At 36.5% G+C, this 23985-nt stretch overlaps 1 protein-coding gene across 1 annotated transcript in view; it reads left to right on the forward strand.

Annotated features, from left to right (window-relative positions):
• MAN2A1 (mannosidase alpha class 2A member 1) overlaps nt 1–23985 on the forward strand; it is a 186804-nt gene that overhangs the window by 60104 nt on the left and 102715 nt on the right. The window contains exons 5-8 of the mRNA XM_066381983.1: nt 2948–3075; nt 11267–11440; nt 14037–14223; nt 18093–18270. Coding sequence (XP_066238080.1) covers nt 2948–3075; nt 11267–11440; nt 14037–14223; nt 18093–18270 — 667 coding nt within the window. The remainder of the gene's footprint in view (nt 1–2947; nt 3076–11266; nt 11441–14036; nt 14224–18092; nt 18271–23985) is intronic.

The following is a 23985-nucleotide window of genomic DNA, read 5'->3' on the forward strand; positions in this document are numbered from 1 at the left end:
TCTCCAGTATATCTAGTCTAGCTCCCAACCCACTGGGTACTCACACACCTTGTGTTGAGGTAGGATCTTAAGGAGTCATTAGGGTGAGGCCAGCAGAGTTTATCAGACCAAAACAGATCAATATTTGGCTGTGGAAGGGAGAATTCTGCTGTGGTCCGGCATGCAAGGGAAAAACAAAGAAAACAACTATAGTTTATTTTCTATGATCGTCATATTCTGGATCATATCATTTCATACTTAGATTATTCAGACTCCTTCCTAACTAACCCTTCCATGTGCAGTTTATTTTGCATTTGTCTATGAGCTTCATCTAATATAAAAACTTTGTATAAATATTCATTTTAAATTGAGAGTTTCATTCCTTCCTTCCTAATTCATTTAACATCTATTGGAGCGCCCATTATATGCCAAGTAAGCTTCTCAGTGCTGGCCATGGAAAAATGAACAAAACAGTATGTGTCAGTCCCTGTTCTGTTGGTACTTATGTTCTAATGGTGGATTGGGTGAGGAGGGAGAGAGAGGACACATATAAATTAACAAAGTAATTTTGCTTTGTGATAAGTGCTATTATGTAATAGAATGTGGGGGGTACAGTGGGAACATTGACTTAAGTTGGGTGTTCAGGGAGACTTCTCTGAGTAGGTTTTATTTGATCTGAGATATGAGGACACGTGGGACCAGCTAGGATGCAAAAGATAGAGAAAAAAATGAATAAGTAAAAAAATTCGGGAAAACAGAATTTTCGTCTTTAAAGTAATTGTTGAATACAGAGAAGAACACAGTACACGATTACAGTAGCATTGCAGACATGTGGAGGGGGAAGGGCTAGAGTATTGACAAATGGACCTTGGGAAGTTATTTACTGTAGGTAGTATGTGTGATTCTTTGCTTGTTTGGCTGTTTCTTGGAACATATGGGACTGGAATTATGTTGCAAAATAAAACTGATAGAAGTGAACAATTCTACATTGGAGTGACTTTTCATTTTAGTTTACATTTTTCTGTTCAAGAGTAGCAAAGAATTTGTTCATGAAAATTTTCAAAAGATCTGCTTATTAGGATAGTGAGATAAGGAAGTTAAGTTTCTATAATAGATGGCCAGAGATTAAATCCCAAATCTGTCCTGATATCTCAGGCTCCCAAGTACTAGCCATAAAGCAGAAGAGGACGGGGTCTGGCCTGTGACCTCCAGAGTGTGCTTAAGTCAGGCCATCACCAGAACGGTAAGAAAAAGTACTAACTAGAGGCTCCCATTGGCAGTAGGAGCAGGACAAAAGAGTCTTGGATTTAGTTGTCTTACTAAAGAAATGCAATTTTTAGAAATTTCCAGCTTCTTTATTGTTAGTTCTTGATTTGGGCCTGTGAGAATCTGAGGTTTGAGTGGACATTTGAGTTTGTTTTAGGCACTAGAATGAGGCATCATGTTCTCCCTGTGAAATTATTGTCGGTGATTCCCATGGCTATGCGGATTTAATTAACAGTTAAAAAATTTTATTCAAGGAATTATTCTTTCATTCGTTTTTAGAAATTGTGTCCATTATTCACTCTGCCACTGGTTATATGATCATGCATTTGTTTGAATAAATCAGATGTTGTGTTAATGCTCTGGTTTTTGTTATAGACTTTGTAGGAAATACCTGTCTTTTATGCTTCTAGTCTGCTTCAACTGAATTTGACTTGGTACTTGGCTGTTATTGGCAGGTATCCAGTGATGTGTATCTTTATTAAAGCTGCTGTCTTTCTGGAAATTTACACCATTTTCCTAACTATCTTGTTGCAAACTGACAAGTCTGGCACTTAAAAATATTTGCTTAAATTCATTTGTGTGTGTGTGTGTGTGTGTGTGTGTCTCAGAGACAGAAAGTGAGAGAGAGGGACAGACAGGGAGAGAAAGGAAGGGAGAGAGATGAGAAGCATCAGGTCTTCATTGCGGCACCTTAGTTGTCCATTGATTGTTTTCTCATATGTGCCTTGACCTGGGGGGACTACAGCAGCAGACTGAGTGATCCCTTGCTCAAGCCAGCGACCTTGGGCTTCAAGCCAGAGACCTGGCACTCAAGCTGGTGAGCCCACCGAGCTTAAGCCAGATGGGCCCGTTCCTAAGCCAGCGGTCTTGGGGTTTCGAACTTGGGTCCTCTGTGTCTCAGTCCAACACTCTATCCATTGCACCACCACCTGATCAGGCTTAAATTTCTGACTATTATGCTTTCTTGGGTACTTTGTAAAATTTTTAATACTTTGATTTTTTTTTTCTCAGAGGAACGTATCTTCTTAGACAATTCAATTTTTCTAGGGAGATCTAGTTACCTTGTATGGTATTATGGCAAAGGAAAATGCACTGGACAAATAATGATAATGTTAGAGCTTTTCACTCAGTAATGAAAAATAAACTAAATAGTCTGCATTTTAACTGAATCTGGAGCAAAGTGCTTTATAATGTTTTCTGTATTCCAAGAGGCATGTGATATTTACTAGCTTTACCCTTATTGTTGTTGCTTCTGTGTAGTTTCTGTGATTAATTTACCAGTGTCAGAAGGACATGCTTAAAATGACAATCCTCCAGTAAGTACTCATTAAGCAATGTACTCTGAGTAAAGCATTTTGCTAGGTGCTTTGCAAGATTTAGAATGAATCAGATGTGGCTCCTGCCATCAGAAATCTTTGAGGTTGTGTGGGAGGTTTTACCCTTGTGAAGAGGACCTTCCAAAGTGACCTGCATGGCTTTAGCAAGGGTGGAGCGGGGTATTTCAGACACTGTACTTAGGATGTTTTATCACCAGGGTCCTAACATTAAAATTCATTTACTCTTTTAAAAAAATGTTTTAATAATTAGTATAATAAATACCAGTTATAGTTAAAGGCGGTCCCTATTGTTTATGCTGATTGTAAGTTTTTATTTGGACTTTTGTGGTACATTAATGTAAACTCTTACATTATTTTCTCCCTAGTTTACTAGAAAATGGTCAGTTTGAAATTGTGACAGGTGGCTGGGTTATGCCTGATGAAGCTGCTGCACATTATTTTGCCTTAATTGACCAACTAATTGAAGGACATCAGTGGCTGGAAAAAAATTTGGGTATGTATTGATGTCTTTTCATTTGGACTACTTTGGGCAATTAATTTTGGGAAATGCAAGGTGAAGTTCCATTTTATTATTTTAAATAACTAATTTTCCCAGTACTGATTATTTTTGAATAATTTACCCTTTGTTAATTTATGGTGTTTTTTTGTTTATAAACTGAGTTTCATAGATATAATATAGTCTTTTAGGGTCATCTACCTTGTTTAATCTTTATCTATTTTTTTATTAGCCTAATATGTTTATTAATTAGAATAATTTTTTTCTAAAAATATCTCACAAGGATTTTAATTATATATTACCTAAAGCACTTGGTCATAAGAAGCAAAGAGCATATTTACTAGCTTAAGGAAATGAAGAAAGGTATTAATTTTGCCATTGAGAATTCCTGATATATGGAAGCTTCGGGTAAGGTTGGGGCGGGCCAGGAGACTCACAGTATGTTGTCTGGGCACAGGGCACTATCTCTGGCTCAGCTCATTTTTGCATGGCTTTATTCCTCTCCTGGTTCTCATGATGTAATGAGTGAGACAGCCATAGGCAGTTAAAGGACTCATCTTCCCAGTCTAACAAACTGGAAGAGTTTCTTAACTAATGGTTCAGTTTGAGTCAGGGGGTTATTTCTAAGCCAGAAGTATAGGAGCTGAAATCACCAATGCCTTGTCAGTTTGGCGGAATGGTCATGAGTGAAGAGGGGTTTATGGAGGACAGGGTCAGCCTTACCTGAACTGTGTGAAGGGTTGGGTCCTCCATGGGGAAGGAAGGATCCTGTTATCACAGGAAGTGAGGAAGAGGATGTTTCACTGATAAAATCTGATGTTCACTACAACTCATAAGGACCCGGGAATAACTGAAATCTTTGCTATATCTAGTATTTACATTCTGCAACAGGTATGTAATTCTTTTTAAATACTCCTATCTCTCAGTACAGTTTTTTAGTTTCTGTTATGGTAAGTAAACATGTTTTAATTAAAGTTATTTTAGATATTTTATTTTTAAATTGTTTTTTATGTAAGGTAAAATTCCCATTAATCTTTACTTTTTATTTTGGAATCATTTCAAAGTTGTAAGAATACTATTAAAAAAACCCTCATTATGTTCACCAATTATTCATATTTCTGCATATTTGCTTTATTTTTTTTCCTCTTTCCATATTCTTGCTGTGACTGTTGTTATTATCAGAGTAATTGCAGATATCATGCCTGTGCAGAAAAGTGATGATATACTGGTATAACATAGTAGGTCTAAAACTACTATCCATAGAAAGGTCTTGTCTATAAGGTTGGCCTGTGATGGTATCTGGAATCTTGGATTTCCTAAATGCTAAGAGTGGTTTGCTGTGATTAAATTGTTTGTAAAGACCATGTAGTTTATGCTAAATACTTGGGGTTTTTTTCCCTGGGAGTCTAGACTATTGATATAGACTAGAGAGAGGGTTTCTGCATTGCCAGCCCTGATGAAAACCTTTGACCCTGAGTCTCTCAAGAGTTTCCTTGGTTGACAGTATTTCATGTGTTGTCACAGTTTGGTGCTGGAGGAATTAGATGTGTCCTGTGTCACTCTACAGGGAGAGGACACATAGAAATTATGCCCGGTTTCCTGTGAACTTTCCCCTTGTCTTTTCCTTTTGCTGATTGTGCTTTGTATTTTTTCACAGTAATAAATCATAGCTGTGAGTACAGCTATATGCCAAGTTTTGTGCACTTTCTTAACAAATCACTAAATGGGGGAGTGGATGTGGCGACCCCCTACACAGTGCTGTTTTCTAAGCCAAGAGTATTGTAAACTGTAGAGTTTCAGTTTTGACAAATTTATATGCCCATTTAACCCATATCTTCACCATTCTGGAAAGTTCCTCATTCTCTTCAACTCCCTCCCTATAGCCAACTGCTCTCTGATTTCTATCACTCGAGGTTCTTTTTGCCTATTCAAGAACTTCATATATTTATGGAGTAGGTCTTTTGGGTCTGGCTTCTTGTGCACAGCATACATTCTTTTCTTATAAATGTATTGTTTCATGTTCACAATTCACCCATTTAAAGTATAGTTCAGTAATTTTTAGTATATTCACAGAGTTGTGCAATTATCACCACCATCCATTTTTAAGACTTACTCAACATCCCCCCCAAAAACCTCTTACTCATTAGTAGTCATATCCCTTTCTGACTCTTCCCTTCCCTGCCTCAGGCCCAGGCAACTACTAATCTGCTTTTAATATGTATGGATTTGACTATTCTGGACATTTCACATAAATGGAATCATACATTATGGCCTTTATGTCATTATGTTTTCAAGGTGTGTTTATGCTGTAGCATGTAACAGTGCTTCATCCTCTTCATAGCAGAAGATTATTGTTGTTTGAATACACCAGATTTGTTTACCTGCTTTTCAGTTGAACATTTTGATTGTTCCCCTGTTTGACTATTATGAAAAATGCTGCTATTAAACATTTGTGTTAAGCTTTGGTGAGGACATAACTTTTCATTTCTTTTTGGTATATATTTAGGAGTGTAATTGCTGAGTCATGTGGTTAAGTCTATATTTAGCATTTTGAAGAGCTGCCAAGTTTTTCAAAATGGCTGCACCGTTTTTCATTCCCACCAGTACTGTATGAGGGTTCTACTTTCTCATCTTCAACATTATCTTCTTTTTATTTTAGCCATGCTAGTGTATATGAAGTGGCATTTTATTATGGCTTTGATTTGCATTTCCCTAAAGAATAACGATGTTAAGCATCTTTTTATGTGTATATTAGCTATTTGTATATCTTCTTTGGAGAAATGTCAATTCAAATAGTTTTCCTACTTTTGTGTGTGTGTGTGTGTGTGTGTGTGTGTTTTCTTATTGTTGACTTGAAAAAGTTCTTTATATGTCCTTGATACAAGTTCTATGTCAAATAATGATTTTGCAAATGGTTGTTTTTTTTCCCGTTCTTTGAGTTCTCGTTTCAGTTTCTTGAAGGTATCCTTTGATGAACAAAGTTTTAATTTTGATGAAATTAAGTTTATTTTTTCTATTGTTACTTGTATTTTGATATATTTAAGAAACCATTTAATAACCTAAGGTCATGAAGATTTACTCCTATGTATTTTTGAATAAGAGTTTTACGGTTTTACCCCTTACATTTAGATAATGAGCACATTTAAGAATATGGAGTTTCTTATTGTAACTTTGGCTTCATCTAGTAAATTAGTGCATTCAATTTTGTTTTCTAAACAGTGTGAAACATGTTATTTTGGAGACTTTATTTTTAAATTTGGTTATGGGACGCTTTTATGAACTTTTTACATAAATTGAACTATTATAAACTTTAATTAGTTTGAGTTTTTAAGGTTGCCTTTTGCCCATAATAACCATTTTTACAACTGTTCTCTGACTGCTCTTAACCATTAATATTAAATATACTTGAAATATGGTAATCCTGTTTTATCAGTTAATATTTATATTATTCATGTTCCAATTTTTAAGTCTATTCAGTTTGCTAAAAATGGAATGGTATGTCTATTTTTAAAATGATTGTTTTCTGTAATTTTTCCTAATAGTTTTTACTTTTACATATTTTGGTAATTTAATCTTGTATAATGACACAAAATGTTTTCTGTGATCTTTCCTGGTTTTATTGGCTAATTTTCAGTTTTTCTTCCGCATCCCAGTCCGATGCTCTATCCACTGCGCCACCGCCTGGTCAGGCTTCAGTTTTTCTTATACTGTGCTTTTCATTAATTTTGTCCCTTTTTAAAAAAGGTGGTTTATACTGGTTGTAGGTTGTCTCCCAAGCTCAAACCTCCTTTATATCAAAGTTTTAAAACGTAGTTTACATTCTCTGTTGTCTACATCATCACCCGTTAGGGCAGCGGTTCTCAACCTGTGGGTCGCGACCCCGATGGCTTTAGGCGACCCCTGTGTTTTGGTCGTTCCACCCCCGCTGGGGTCGCGACCCACAGGTTGAGAACCGCTGGGTTAGGGATTCTTTAATCTGTTGCAGCCCAGTTGCTACTCCTCTGGATCAAGTGATTTGATATGAAAATATTACCAGTGATGCTAAAATTTAAAATATCACTGTAGCATTAGATGTTAATTTTTACTCTTGTTTATAAGCTTATTGTACCCATGTTATTTGGGTCAACATGTATTTATTTTTTATTTTTAACTTAATTTTGATATTATTTTAAACTTATAAAAAAGTTATGTGATAGCACTCCCATATATCCTGTACTTTGATTTATATGCAGTCTTTTTCTGAACCGTTTGAGAGGAAGTTGGAGACATCTTGTCCCTTGATCTCTTACTTCATTGTATTTTCTAAGAAATAAGGACTTAGTTATCAAATCAGGAATGTTAGCAGCAGTACAATACTACAGTCTAGTTCATAGCTAGATTCAAATTTTGTATATTGTCTCAATAATGTTTTGTCTAGGAGCTGTTTTTTCCCTCCCAGTCTAGGATCCAGGCCAGGGTCATGAATTGCATTTAGTTGTCATGCCTCTTTTCCTTTCATCTGGAGCAGTGTCTCAGCCTTTCTTTGAGTTTTTGTACCTTGATATTTTTGAGGAGTATAGGTCTCTGGTGTAGAAAGTTAGTCAGTTTGAGTCTGTTTCCTTATGATTAGCTTAGGTTATTTATTTATTCTCTTCTTTACATCTATCTTCATATCTGTCTGTTTACCTATCTATCTGACTATCCATCTAATCTAACCCAGTATTTTTGTTTTGCCGCAATATTACTGCAGTGATGTACTGTTGTCCTCAGTGCATCCTATCAGGAGGCTTATGGTGTTATGGTGTCTCTCTGTTCCAGTGTTGGTGATCTAAGCCTTGACAGGTTGCTTAAGTTGCATCTGTTAAGTTTCTTCGCTGTGTTGTTACATTTTCTCCTTTGTCATTAATAACTTATTTGTGTGAGATACATTGAGAATAGGTAAATATATATGTTCTTCATTAAACTTTCATGTTTAGTTTTACAGTCTATTGATTTTTTTTTTAAGTGAAAGGAGGCGAGATAGTGAGACAGACTCCCAAATGCACTCCCACCCAGATCTACCTGGCAACAGTGGTCTAGGGCCTGTGCTTGAATCAACTGAGCTCTTTTTAGCACCTGAGGCTAAGGCACTGGGACCAACTGAGTTATCCTCAGCTCTTGGGGCCACACTTGAGCCGGCAAGCCACTGGCTGTGGGAGGGAAAGAGAGAGAGAAGAGGGTTGCCTGACCAGGTGGTGGCACAGTGTCTGCTAGGGATGCAGAAGACCCAGGTTCAAAATCCCAAGGTCACCAGCTTGAATGCAGGCTCACCAGCTTGAGCATGGGGTTGCTAGCTTAAGTGTGTGATTATAGACATGACCCCATGGTTGCTGGCTTGAAGGCCAAGGTTTCTGGCTTCAGCCCAAGGTCACTGGCTTGAGCAAGGAGTCATTCTCTCTGTTAGAGCCCCTAGTCAAGGTACATATGAGAAAGCAATCAATGAACAACTAAAGTGCTGCAATGAAGAGTTGATGCTTCTCATCTCTCTCCCTTCCTGTCTGTCTGCCCCTATCTGTCCTTCTCTCTGTCTGTCTCTCTGTCTCTGTCTCTCTTGCAAAAAAAAAAAGGTGGGGGAAGGAAGGGAAGAGAAGCAGATGTTGCTTCTCATGTGTGCCCTGACCAGGGATCAAACCTGGGACATCCTCATGCCAGACCAATGCTCTATCTACTGAGCCACCAGCTAGGGCCTATTGATGATTTTTTATCCTCATTAATTATGGGATGGCATTCTACTAATAGCAAGAGCATCTTTTTTTATTTTCTATTTATTTATAGGCTCATGGGTTATTTTATTCAATGGGTTGTAATTCAGTACTACTATTACTTATTTTGACTCCCCATTTGTTCCAGATTTGGCCAGTGGAAGTCTCTTCAGTTATTTTAATATATCCCCATGATTCTTTGACCTTTAATTTATTGTACAAAAATATGTTCTAGGCTTACCTGTACTTTCCAGCCTCAGCCCTGGAATAAGTTATTTCATTAAAGTTATTTTTAATAGAGTATGGTGTTTAGAGATCCACATCTGGGAGTTACAGTGTGCTCATTTGTACTGAGGTGGTAATTGCACCTAGGCCCTTTTTGGTCACGGAGCTAGGAAGTATGTGTGTGTTTTGTGTGTGTGTGTGTATTAGTATTAAAAACCGTAAGTTAGTACTGATATCTCCTATTTTAATTCAATATTATAGGGTATATTATAGCCTCCCACATTTATATGGTTTTGGTTCCTTTTTCTTTTTCTTTTCTTTTTTTTTTTGTATTCCTCTGAAGTAAGAAGCAGGAAGGCAGAGAGACAGATTCCTGCATGCCCTTGACCAGGATCTACCCAGCAAGCCTACCAAGGGGGCGATGTTCTGACTATCTGAGCATTGCTCTGTTGCAACCGGAGCCATTCTAGCACCTGAGGCTGAGGCCATGGAGCCATCCTCAGTGCCTGGGCCAGCTTCGCTCCAATGGAGCCTTGGCTGCGGGAGGGGAAGAGAGAGATAGAGAGAAAGGAGTGGGGGAAGGGTGGAGAAGCAGATGGGCACTTCTCATGTATGCCCTAGCCGGGAATCGAACCCGGGACTTCTACACACCGGGTTGACACTCGACCACTGAGCCAGCCAGCCCGGGCTTAGTTCCTTTTCTTAACAGTAAAAATCCTGACTTCCTTATCCTAATTTGTTTAATCTTTGAATACATGAAAGGTAATTTTAGAATTGTTAAACCTGTACTGTCTCCCCCCAAATCACTAAGAGTTCAAGAGGTTTTTTACATATGGATATGGAGATTAATTACATATGTGAAATGCACAAATTTTTTGTGGTCACTTTTTTTAGTTTAACATAAGCTCTCTGGTCCCTGAGAGTTCTGGACTTTCCCTTCTCAGTCTCCTTCGCTCGTCATTTCCCATCTCAGTGTTCATCTTCAGTATTGTTTTACGGAGATCTCCTGTGGCTGTTTCTGCTACTCTGTGTTACACCTATTTGCATGAGAGTGTCTGCAGCGAGAGTCAGAACCAAGATTAATTTATTTAGTAATCCTAGAGCCTGTCACAGTCTTAAGCATATGGAGGGTACGGAACAGGTGTTCAGATAAAAAATATACACATAGTAATATTACTTGCGTTGATTTATAGGTTATATATAGAAGCCTTGTTTGAGAATTCTGGATAAATAAAAAGATCAGATTTTTATAATGTCAGGTGAAAAATCTTATTTTATCAATTCTCATATGTTCATTTATTTATATTTTTACATTTCATCCTCTCAAGTTGAGATACATCTTTAGTTGATGGCTCTCGGTATTTGTGGGAGTCAGGGGTAAAATTTCATTGACATCTTCTAGGTAGAAAGAAAGCATCAGCATCAAAAACAGAGAACCAACTGATGGTTGACAGAGAGGAGAGGGCTGGGGGACTTGGGGTGATAAAAGTGAACAGAATAACAAGTACAAATTGGTAGTTACAGAATAGTCACAAAGATGTAAATAACAGCATCAGTAATATTGTAATATCTATGGATGGGGCTAGATGGGTACTTGAAATATTGGGGGATCACTCCATAAAGTACATGATTATCTAACCACTATGCTATACACCTGAAGCTAATATAGAATAATAATATTGAATGTAAACTGTAATTGAAAAAATTTAAAAATACAAAAGTTAAGATTTAATGAAGTATGTTACAGTTATTTTGGTCAGTTCTGCCACCATTGTGTAATAAGATGATTTGAAACAATTACAAGATATAAAAGACAGCTTAAAAATTTCTTAATGCTGAGATTTGGGAGTACAAGTTGAAATGAGTTAGCTTACTTGTCTTTATTACAGAAGAGCAAATTGCTGGTTTATCCAGCTTTATGAAGGACAGGACTTTGAGATCCTAGATGACTTGCTTCTGTGTGTTTCTGTAGCTATATTGAATGGCAGTAGGTTTCTGTAAGATGACAGGCTTATTTTGGCTCCAACTGATTCACCTCCGGTTTGGTTCCCTTGCCTGGAGGATGTGGCAGTGGCAGGACCCTACATCAGGGAGACTTGTTGGGAGTGCACCGAAAGGGTAATGCTGGGCAGTTTCTTTGTCTTAGAAATGAGACCACAGAACTCTGGGTCTGAATGTGTTGTGACTTCTTTTTATTTCATTTGTTAACTTATAAATATAACACTTCTTTTCTTTTTCAACAGGAGTGAAACCTCGGTCTGGTTGGGCTATTGATCCTTTCGGATATTCACCAACAATGGCTTATCTTCTAAGACGTGCTGGATTTTCTCACATGCTTATCCAGAGAGTTCATTATTCAATTAAGAAACATTTTTCATTGCATAAAACGCTGGAGTTTTTTTGGAGACAGAATTGGGGTATGTAGGGTTTGATGAAAGTTGAAGATCTCACTTGACCTTTCACAAGAGTTATAAACTCATTCCATCATTGGTTTTATGCAGTGTCAGTCTTGAAATCAGCTTGCCTGAAGATACATATTTTTATTTTTCCACTGTTTTTATGTTGCAATTCTTTTAAGCAATGATGAAGACACTTACCTGTAGAACACTGTAGGTTCTTTTTTATGCATAAAGGAAATAAATAAATAGAAGGAGTGAATCTTTTGTAAATAATGCTTTCATTTCCATTTTAAAAAGCACCTGTTTTATCACAAAATTGAACATGCATTAGAACTAATTTTGAGTCATTTATCTTGTATTCAGCCAGTGTTTCTTTCTTCTCTCTCTCCTGTCTGTGCATCTAGTAAGAATTGCCTTTTAAAACCTTAATCCTGTCCTAGAACAGCTCTCACATCACCTAGATTGCTTGTTTTCTTACTGTGTTTGGTGGGCACTCAGGCGTTCCAAGGACATACTTCAGCTCTTTGTTGGGGAAGAGGAGACAAGATTTAGGTCTCTCGGGTGGCCTTTGCCTTTTTTACCCCCATTTAAAATTCACAACACCTTATTTTATAATGTATTTTTATCTATTGAGTCTTGATTAAGAGTCATACATTGTGTTATGTGCCTTATATTAACTTTCATTAGAACTTGAAATGATTTTTTAAAATTAGCGTCTATTATTATCCCTTCTATATAGTGAAGAAATGGAGGCTGAGAGATGTGAAGCATTTGCCAAAAGTTACACAGGTAGTAGATACAGAGACAAGACTTGAATTAGTTCCCAAACCTGGGCTCCTGTCCCTCACCATACACAGCCTTCCCAGTATTGAGTTCTCAGTCATTGTGTCCAAAATAAGGATTTAGTTGTTAAAATAATGTTGAAAAATTACTACATTACATCATACTTGCTTTCCTGTGTAATCTAGACACCCTCTTAAGTGTTTCAGAAAAAGCATTTGTAAATCTAGATAGTAATGTTCTTACATGTACTGCTGTGTTTCAAGAAGGAAGGAAATTAGCTATAATTTATTATTTGGGGAAATTAAATCTGTAGGGAAAACAAGAACTTGTTGGGGGGTTGATCAAATGCAAAGGAGCATATTAATTAAAGAAAGAAAGGGTTGTTTATTTGAAGGAGCCCTATTTAAAATATTGCCCTTAAATATTAGCAAAAATTACTGAGCATTTCTGTGTAGTTATTACCATGTTGGAAGAATTTTGGAAAACGTTCTCACCTATAAGGCAATCATCGTCTCTGGGTTGCTAAATGGTATAGTGTGAGAAGAGTGGGGTGAGTGTCTCCTTGATCGTAGGAGAAAGGAGGAAGTCCATCAGTTCTGAGACTTGTGACAGCCTCTGTGCAGAAAGCAAGGCATTAGTGACCAGCATCCTTGGTGTCAGTCATGATGCGATTCAGTGACACAACTGACAGCACAGAATATTGCAGGTGATAATAGCTTTAAAATTTGGAAAAGAATTAGCAATTATTTAAGCTAAATGGAGTGTGAGGTAAAACAAGGATTTTAGGACTTAGTGGTAGATTTGAATATATTATGCTTAAAAATTATGTTTTCGAATTAAGTTGAGCTTTTTTGTGTGTTCTGGTTCTTAATGAAGCAGTTGTTTTCATTTAAATGTAAATATTACTTTATTTTATCTGTTATTATAAAAGCAATGTATATTCATTTCTGAAAATTGGAAATATGTACATAAATAAAGGGGGAGAGCTGTTTACCACTCAGGATCATCCAAAGATAATAATTTTTAACTTCTAGTTAAGCCCTTCAATCTTACCAAGTGGTTGTTGGCTTCTGAACTCTAGGGCAGTTATATCTTCACCTTGCTGGCATTGATGTTTTAATTAAAAACAATTCTGCATCAGGAATCAGTGCTTGTATTTCATATCTGTTTTGTTTGTTTGTTTTGGTTTTGAACATTACTTCTTCTTTTCCTGTGCTTCCTTCTTGGTGAAAAGTCCCATCGGCTCTATTGGTGAGCACTGGGTAACTCCATGAACTCTTCTGGTTGCACATCCTTCCTTCTTAACTGCGAGCAGTGGATAGGGATTTGCCCAGTATCTTTGCAACCTTCCCTTTCTGTGTTCTTTCTGTTCCCCCTTTTATTTCTTTCTTCTCTTCTCACCCAGCCTCTGCAGCTCATGGTCTTTCTCAGTGTGTTCTGTTACCTGAGGTGAGAACAGATGTGTGGCGGGAGCTGGCAGCCAGGGATGGGAATGGCCATAATTTTGGATGAGCTGGTTATAAATTTTGCTTCTGCTTATTTTGTATCATCCAGGTCAGCAGATGCTGGTTCATGATGGGGCTTTTCTCTCTCTGCTAAATTTATCTATAAAAAGTAGGTAGAAAAAAAAAAGTAGATAGAGACTGAGATATGAGTATGTTCCTTTAGCCTGGTGGTCAATCAATACTGCTGGGGTAATTTACTAGTAGTTAAAGGGGTTGTTGATTTAGGGCAGAGTTTGCATTATATAAGTATAAAGTACTGGCATTATGAACAGTTTTGGGAAAACAAAATTTATAAATGCAGGTTTTCTGTTGGCTCTTTATTTTAGATCTGGGATCTGTCACAGATATTTTTTGCCACATGATGCCTTTCTACAGCTATGACATCCCTCACACTTGTGGACCTGATCCTAAAATATGCTGCCAGTTTGATTTTAAACGGCTTCCTGGAGGCAGATTTGGTTGTCCCTGGGGAGTCCCCCCAGAAACAATATATCCTGGAAATGTCCAAAACAGGTATGAAAATACTCATTTCATAAGACAACATCTTGAGCAAGCAAACATGAGTAGCTTATTGCTGACAGGTTGAATAAATGGACTTCAGTAGCCAACATTATCCTCATTCAGGGTATTCATTCAAACCAAACCTAAAGCAACTTAAAAAAACCAGAGCCTTGACGATGCCTGTTGTGTGTTAAGGCTTAATGGAAAGTGAACAATAGCAGATCAGTATACAATGGGTAACTTTTAATGAGCTGTTATTACCCTCTCCTTTGCCCACATTATAAAAGCCTTCTACTGTGTTTGATTGATTGATAATAAAATGTTGATCTCTATTGTTTAAACTGGGAAGAAAAGTAGCCCAACTCCAAAAACACATTTATTGAAATGGAGCATATAAAGAGTATAATTATTTGGTCACTTAATAATAATTTCAATAATAGTGAATGCTGCCCAGGCCTGATGAATATATCTTTGTATCTTTGTGATGATTTTGAATTACAGAAAACTTTAATTAGGAATATTTATACTTAAAGATATTTAAGTGAAAATCAAAGAAATGACCATATTTTAAAGAAAACTGTGCTAATGATGGAATTGTTAAACCAAGTTCCTCATAGTTCTTATTTTGGTGCTTTTTAAAACTTAATTTATCCACTTCAAAATTTAGTGGCATATAATGCATTAAAATAAGATGCCGTGGTTATAATATAAACTACTCAACTCTGCTAGAAAAAAAATACAACCTTTTAAATAAAGTGCGATCTTTGCACTGTGCTCTGTCAAATGTATGTATTTTAAAAATTGCTTTTTAAATAATGTGTGTGAGGAGGAAAGTGAGATTGGGTCTCTTTGCCTTGAGGGTGTCCTTGTGTCATAAGGAAGTTATCCCAACATGAAACTCTCCCTGTGGCAGACACAATATTTAGCATGGCAGCCTCCTTCAAGCCGTGGATCCTTTCCATCAAACACTGACATTCATAGTTGTTTTGAAAAGCTGTCCAAGATTAGGATGAACCTTGTTTCATTTTCTTGGTTTCCACAGCAGTGAGGATCATAGAGGAACACTGAGCAGCCTGGTTTCAGGGGTTAGGTTTGTTAGGCACATGTAAATAGCCCAGTATACTATGTAGGAAGAGGTGGTGAGGACAGGGGTGGCTTGCCTGTCTAGTTGAAGAACAGCTGTTTGTCACCGAATCAGGTATTTACATTAATTTTCTCAGTTCAGGTGGTCAGGGATAGGGAACTGCTTAAAGGGCAACTGTGAGGAATGTTTCTTCAGTTGGGGAGTCCCAGTGCACGCGTGGGTGTTGTAAGCACCTTCTTTTTCTTTTCTGGGTGCTGCTGAAAGTACCTGAGAGACATTTTGTGTAATCCTTTTACTGTGCCATCTAACCCTTCAAGAACACATCTTGTGCTCATTGAGTTCTAGTGATTCTGAAAGTGGTTTCCAGACACCATGGTGTATGAATGAATCTATGTAGTACTTACGTAGATTTAAAAAAATATTCTTAAAAAAAAATTCTTTTTAAGTCTTGAAATCTTAACCCTGCTGATTATTTCACATCCAAATATCACCTTCCTTTGGGCTTTGTGATTAGTGGAGATAAAACATAGACATTCCAGGTTAGTGACACTTGACTGTTTAATGCCCTAAAGTAAGTGAAATAATTGTAAAACACAGGTGACACATTTGATAGTGAAGTTCAGCAGATTCCTCTACTTTGAAAACGCAGAAATACCATTCTTCATCAAAATCTGTTTTTGGTCTAGTACCATGCATTTTACATATGATGATGATTTACATATCAGATAAACTGATGTTTTAGGGAATTCTTTTTCCCTTGGTTCTAGTTTAGTTGATATTTCTTCGAATAAGTGAAGAGCAATTTGCAGCTGCGCATCTTCAAATGGGATGTTCAATTCATTCGTCATTATTTTACCATATAGTAAGTGAGTATCCACTGTCTGCCGGGTGGTATAGGTTGGTTCCTTGGCTTTTCCTAGTCTTGACACTTTCTGAGCAGAAGCTTGAAAGTTAAGATAGTTGCTGAGTGGCAAAAGCACATCATTGATATTCGTGATTCCTTTCATTTTCTACATGTACACTGAAGGTAGTCAGCATTGAATGCATTTACAAGATTACTTATCCTCTTTATACTGGTTGTCTGAGGGATGTATAGTAGTTGAATCTTCAATCATAGTATATCTTATATTTGTGATTTATATATTTGCTTTTTTCTCTTTTGATCTTTCTTATCTTTCTGTATGATAAATCATGGATTGTTTTTTAATTGTAAGTAAAAAAAGTCTAAAATTGTTTTTGGTAAACTTGGAAATTAGTAAATTGCTAGTAAAAATTAAGTATTAATCTCAGAAAACTAAGCATTATGTTATCTATGAACATTGCAGTTATATTGTACAAAGTTAATAAATTTTTGCTAATGATTTAATACTTATAAAGCAATCTCAGAAACTATCAATATAAAAAGATCATGTGGAAAAAAAGGAAAAGATCATATGAGATTCTTAATTTAGGTAAATGTTTTTTCTTAATTTCTGTAAAATGCCTCTTTCTGTCATTGATACTCTTTAATCTCTTTCATAAGTTTTTATATTTTGAATTGGGATTTACTTCTGGATAATGCTTGAAGTGAAAGTTGAAATACTGGGTAAAAAGCATATTTGTCATTTATCATTAATTTCTTAAGCTTTGGTATTATAACAAGGAGAACTTCTCTAGTTCATCTGCTTGTTTAATTTTATTTTCATAAGCACTTTCTCTTTGTATTCTTAGATTTCCTCAAATGGTACCTAAGTCAGCAGTTTCCAAAGGGTTTTCTGCAGAATACTAGAATATGAAATATAAACATATCAGCAAGTTGAATTTAGCTAACCTTTTGAGTCATGTGTTGTAGACCAGGAAAGTAGAAACCAAAATAGCTTACTCAAGTCCTAATCTTTATCTATTGTTGTTCAGTATTGAGAAGGACAGCATGAAAAATACTCAGATTATTGACGGCAGGTGTTAAGTGAATTGATTTTCTTCCTTTAGAAAAAGAAATGTGATACTATAATTGGTTTTATTAAAAAGATTATACTTATTGCCTGACTTAGGCGGTGGTGCAGTGGATAGAGCGTCAGACTGGGATGCGGAGGACCCAGGTTTGAGACCCCAAGGTTGCCAGTTTGAGCACGGGCTCATCTGGTTTGAGCATAGCTCACCAGCTTGGACCCAAGGTCGCTGGCTTAAACAAGGGGTTACTCAGTCTGCTGAAGGCCCACGGTCAAGGCACATATGAGAAAGAAATCAATGAACAGCTAAGGTGTTGCAAGGAAAAACTGATGATTGATGCTTCTCATCTCTCTCCGTTCCTGTCTGTCTGTCCCTATCTATCCCTCTCTCTGACTCTCTGTCTCTGTAAAAAAAAAGAAAAAAAATTAAAAAAAAGATTTATTAATATTTAATCAGACAATTTAATAAATTAGAGAAGGGATTTTAAGACAAAGCAGTTTACAAAATCCATATAGATGAGAAATTCTATTATCTTTCTGGACTACATTATTTTGAAACCTAGGCTATCTGGGATCCAGTCTCTGTGGCTGGCCTTTAAGAGACATTGATGCCCGCATAATTATACGCCAGAATTGGTATGTGACTTTATTTCTGTAAGGATAATCCTTTGGGGTTTTCTTATCTGATAAGGGCTTATGAATATTTTAAATGGATAATGAAAATTAGTATGGTAGTTAAAAGTCTGCCTCATAAATCATACTACTCTAGGATTTAGGTAAAATAGATAATTTAATATAATACACTTTTTAATGAATTACCCCATTGTTCTTTTCCTAATACTATTTATGTTCCCCTTTTTCTTTTGTAGGGCTGAGATGCTTCTAGATCAGTACCGAAAGAAGTCAAAACTTTTCCGCACTACAGTTGTCCTGGCCCCACTAGGAGATGATTTCCGCTATTGTGAACGCACGGAATGGGATTATCAGTTCAAGAACTACCAGCTGCTTTTTGATTATATGAATTCTCAACCTCGGTATAATGTTAAGGTAATAAGAAAATATTTAATTATGATACTGTATTTGAAATTGAGCCTTCATTATTAAATGAAGCTGAAACACAGTAGCCTGAATTCCTTTGTCCCGCATCCCAGTATTTCTTAAACTATGGAATTCTTATGCAGAAGTATAACTTAAGAGGGAAATTACCTGATATTCTAGTTCCATTTTCAAAGTTTTCCACTTCCTACCACTCCATGAAGATTAGAGAGCCATTAATTTTATGTGGTTGAAAACATGTCTCTACTAAGTTGCAATGATAATTTTTTTTAAAATTTTTTTGTGACAGAGACAGATAGGGGAACAGATAGGGACAGATAGAAGGGAGACAGATGAGAAGCATCAGTTCTTCGTTGCAGCTCCTTAGCTGTTCATTGATTGCTTTCTCATATGTGCCTTGACTGGGAGGGAAGGGCTGTAGCAAAGTGAGTGACCCCTTTCTCAAGCCAGGGACCTTGGGCTCAAGCCAGCAACCTTGGGCTTCAAGCCAGCGACCTTTGGGCTCAAGCCAGCAACCCCGCGTCAAGCTTCGATGAGCCTGCAGCACTCATCTTGGATGAGCCCATGCTCAAGCTGGCAACCTCGGGGATTCGACCCTTGGTTCTCTGCATCCCAGTCTAGTTAGGCATTGAAAGATGTTCGTCTTTCAAAGATGTTCTACTATCACTGACAGTTTATTGTTTCTCTCTGACAGTTGCATCCTTGTGATTTAGTGGTGTGACTGGCAGATGCAGAAGAACATGTCATGAATTTTGCAAACAAATGTCTGGTGTCTAGAGACTATACTAGCATTTTTCTTAAATGAGAAGACTTCTGAAATTAATCATTTGCCTGTAGTTCTTGTTTTTTTATTTTCTTGTGGACAATTTAAAGTGTACCGTAAAGTTTTGAGTATAATACAATATATCCCTACCACCCTGCAATCCATAGCTTAGCTACAACATTTATCAACCCAAAGTCACTTTCATTTCAACTGTGCCCCACTATCATCTCACCCTCTCCCTGTGATTATTTTGGAGCAAATTTCAGATGTTATATAGTTTATCTATAATCACAGTTCAGTATGAATCTCTAAATGATAAGGACTGTTTAAAAATATAATCATAATACCAATATCATATCTAAATAATCAGCAACATTTCAATAATAGATTAAAATTTTCCTGATCTCATAAAAGCATTTTTTAACAGATGCTTTGTTTGAGTCAAGATTCACACAAGAGTCATGTAATAGACCTTTTATGAGGAAATTAATTATCTACCATGTTTAGTATATCCACATATTAACCTTTCAGACAGAAGAAAAATCTGTGAAAATACTATAGAGGGGAAGTGATATTACTCTTTAGGAAATTAGAAAGCTGATAATGGACCACATTCTATGTAGTGAGAATTCAAGTTTATGAAAGAAACTTAGTATCAAATAGGTAAATAAGCTTAATTAAAATAGCAAGTTTATTCAAGATACTTACACTGAATTTCTACCAGATTATGAACTCTGAGCATCAGGCTATGTTTAAATCATCTCCATAATATTCTCAAAGGTGAAGCTCATACATGAACATTTGAATAGAGGAGCATGTGTGTTTGTGGGTATCTTATCACTAAATACATCTTCCTGGGGAATGATTTTGAGGCCTGTAGAAGGCTCTGTTACCTAACTCTGAAGAATTAAATCCTGATTTTAGTATATTACCTGTTTTGTCTTTTGTTTGCACACTAGAACAACTTTTAAGTGATTTTAAATATTGAAATATCATATACATAAAAGTGCACAAACTATAAGCATGCAGATAATTTTTTCCAAGTTTAAAAACACCCATATAACCATTATTTAGATCAAGAGGTAGAACATTTGAAGCACCTGGAGAATCTCTCAGAAACTCTCCAAATCATTATCAACTCCTGCAAAAGTAACCATATTTTTACCTTTGTAGTGAGTGTTGCTTCTTTTTAGATTTTATAAGAAGGGAATCTGAAGCATGTGTTATTTTGCATCTGGCTTTATTTGCTCCACATTATGTTTATAAGATTCATCCATGTTGCATGTAGCAGCAGTTCCTTTCTTTTTAATGCTGTATAATAGCTCTATCCATTTGATAAATATACTACAATATATCTGCTCTATTGTTAATGAACATCTTGGTTATTTCTGGTTTTCATCTATTACAAATAAAACTCCTTTGAACATTTTAGGCATGTTTTAGTATACATGTGTATGAGTTTATGTGGGTATAAAATGGAATGAAATTTTTTGGTTTTGTAGTATGCACACGTTTAACTGTATTAGATATTGCCAAACAATGTTCCCAAATAGACATTTAATTGTTGCATTGAATGATAGTGTCAGTTGCTCCACCTTTTTACTCAGACTAAAAATTAGAATTATTTTTAATCTTTATGGTAGATGTAATGGTTTTATTTTGTATTTTCCTGGTAGTTAAGTTGAGCCTTTTCTCATACTTTATTGCCACGTGAGTACCTTCTTTTGTGAAGTGCATCTCTAAGTCTTTTGATGATTTTTTTCCACCTTAAATTGGGTTGTTTGTGTACTTCTAACCATTTATAGTTTCTTTGTATATTTTGGATTGAGTCTTTTTTCAGCTAAAAGTTATGCAAATATTATCTCCCCCTATGTAGTCTAATTTTAATTCATGCTTTTGATAAACAAAAATTCTTCATTTTAATTATATCTAATATAACAGTATTTTATGGTTAGTGCTCATGTTCGGTTTAAGAAATTTCTGTTTATCTCATGGTCATGAAAATGCATTTTTTATGAAGATGTCTTATGGAAACTTAATTCTTTTACCTTCAATATTTATATCTGTAGTCCATTTGGAACTGATCCTTTTTTATTTTTTTATTATTGATTTTAATATATCGTGTATACATAGATTCCAGTGTTGCCCTGAATGCATCTCCCCTCCTCCGTATTCCCCGCAACATTTCCCCTGCCTCCCATCCCTTCAGGGTTTATCCCATCCTCTCATCTGCTTTTCCTCTGTACCTTGTCCTCTGATCCCTTTGATCTCTCCTCTGCCTCTATTCCGTTCCTAAGTTAACATTATTCATTGGATTCCTCAAATGAGTGAGGTCCTATGATATTTTTCTTTCTCTACCTGACTTACTTAGCATAATAGTTTCCAGGTCCATCCATGTTTTTCCAAAAGGTAAGATTTCCTTCTTTATCATGCCCCCATAGTATTCCATTGTGTATATGTACCACTGCTTTATAATACACTTGTCCACTAATGGACAGTTGGGCTGTTTCCAGATCATTGCTATTGTCAACAATGCTGCCATATACATGGGGGTGCATTTCTCCTTTTGAATCAGTGATATGATGTTCTTGGGATATATTCCTAAAAGTGGGATAGCTAGGTCAAAAGGCAGTTCCATTTTTAATTTTCTGAGGAATCTCCATACTGTTTTCCACAGTGGCTGCACGAGTCTGCATTCCCACCAGCAGTGCAGGAGGGTTCCCTTTTCTCCACATCCTCACTAGCACTTACTCTGACTAGTGTGAGGTGATATCTCATTGTGCTTTTAATTTGTATTTCTCTAATGATTAGTGATGTTGAACATTTTTTCATATGCCTATTGGCCATCTGTATGTCTTCTTTGGAGAAGTGTCTATTCATTTCTTTTGTCCAAATTTAGATTGGATTATCTCCCTGGTGTTGAGTTTTACAAGTTCTTTATAAATTTTGGTTATTAACCCCTTATCAGATGTATTGTCAAATATGTCTCCTATTGTGTAGTTTGTCTTTTTATTCTGTTCTTATTGTCTTTAGCTGTGCAAAAGCTTTTTAGTTTGCTATAGTCCCATTTGTTTATCCTGTCTTTTATTTCACTTGCCCGTGGAGATAAATCGGCAAATATATTGCTGCGAGAGAAGTAGGAGAGCTTACTGCCTATGTTTTTTTCTAAGATGCTTATAGTTTCACGACTTACATTTGTCTTTTATCCATTTTGAGTTTATTTTTGTGAATGGTGTAAGTTGGTGATCTAGTTTCAGTTCTTTGCAGGTAGCTGTCCAATTTTCCCAACACCATTTGTTGAAGAGGCTGTCTTTACTTCACTGTATGCTCTTACCTCTTTTGTCAAATATCAGTTGTCCATAAAGGTGTGGTTTTATTTCTGGGTTCTCTGTTCTGTTCCATTGATCTATATGCCTGTTCTTATGCCAGTACCAGACTGTTTTGAGTACAATGGCCTTGTAGTATAACTTGATATTAGGAAGTATGATACCTCCCGCTTTATTCTTTTCAAGATTGCTGAGACTATTCGTGTTCTTTTTGGTTCCATATAAATTTTTGGAATATTTGTTCTATATCTTTGAAGTATATCATTGGTATTTTAATTGGCATTGCATTGAATTTATAAATTGCTTTGGGTAATATAGACATTTTAATGATGTTTATTCTTCCTATCCATGAACACGGTATATACTTCCACTTGTTTGTATTTTCCTTGATTTCTTTCATCAATGTTTTATAATTTTCTGAGTACAAGTCTTTAACCTCCTTGGTTAAATTTGGTCCTAGGTACTTTATTTTTTTTTTTGCAATAGTGAAGGTGATTGTTTCCTTAATTTCTCTTTCTGACAGTTCATTGTTGGTTTATAGAAATGCCTCTGATTTCTGAATATTAATTTTATATCCTGCCACCATACTGAATTCATTTATCAGGTCCAGTAGTTTTTTTTTTTTTTTATGCATTTTTCTGAAGTTGGAAACAGGGAGGCAGTCAGACTCCCGCATGCGCCCAACCGGGATCTACCCGGCATGCCCACCAGGGGGCAATGCTCTGCCCATTGGGGCATTGCTCTGTTGCGACCAGAGCCATTCTAGCACCTGAGGCAAAAGCCATGGAGCCATCCTCAGTGCTCGGGCCAACTTTGCTCCAGTGGAGCCTTGGCTGTGGGAGGGGAAGAGAGAGACAGAGAGGAAGGAGAGGGGGAGGGGTGAAGAAGCAAATTGGCGCTTCTCCTGTGTGCCCTGGCTGGGAATTGAACTGGGGACTCCTGCACGCCAGACCGATGCTCTACCACTGAGCCAACCGACCAGGGCAGGTCCAGTAGTTTTTTAACTGAGACTGTAGGGTTTTCTATGTACAATATCATATCATCTGCAAATAATGATAATTTTACTTCTTTTTCAATTTCGGTGCCTTTTATTTCTTATTCTTGTCTGATTACTGTGATTAGGACTTCCAGACTATGTTGAATAAGAGTGGTGAAAGGGGGCACCCCTGCCTTGTTTCTGATCTTAAGGGGTTTGCTTTTAATTTTTGCCCATTGAGTATGATGTTGGCTGTGGGTTTGTCACAGATGGCCGTTATTATCATGTTGAGATATATGCCCTGTATTCCCACTTTGCTGAGAGTTTTGATCATGAGTGGGTGGCTGGATTTTATCAACTGTTTTTTCTGCATCTTTTGAAATTGTCATGTGATTTTTCTCCTTCCTTTTGTTTATGTGATGAATCACATTGATCAATTTGCAAATATTGTACCAGCCTTGCCTCCCCAGAATAAATCCCACTTGATCATGCTGTACGATTTTTTCCATGTATTGCAGGATCCAGTTTGCTAATATTTTGTTGAGAATTTTAGCATCTGAATTCATCAAGGATATTGGTCTATAATATTTGTTCTTTGTGTTGTCTTTGCCTGGTTTTGGAATCAGAATTATGCTTCTCTC

This window comes from Saccopteryx leptura, chromosome 4 (genome assembly GCF_036850995.1).
Source record: "Saccopteryx leptura isolate mSacLep1 chromosome 4, mSacLep1_pri_phased_curated, whole genome shotgun sequence".
Lineage (NCBI taxonomy): Eukaryota > Metazoa > Chordata > Mammalia > Chiroptera > Emballonuridae > Saccopteryx > Saccopteryx leptura.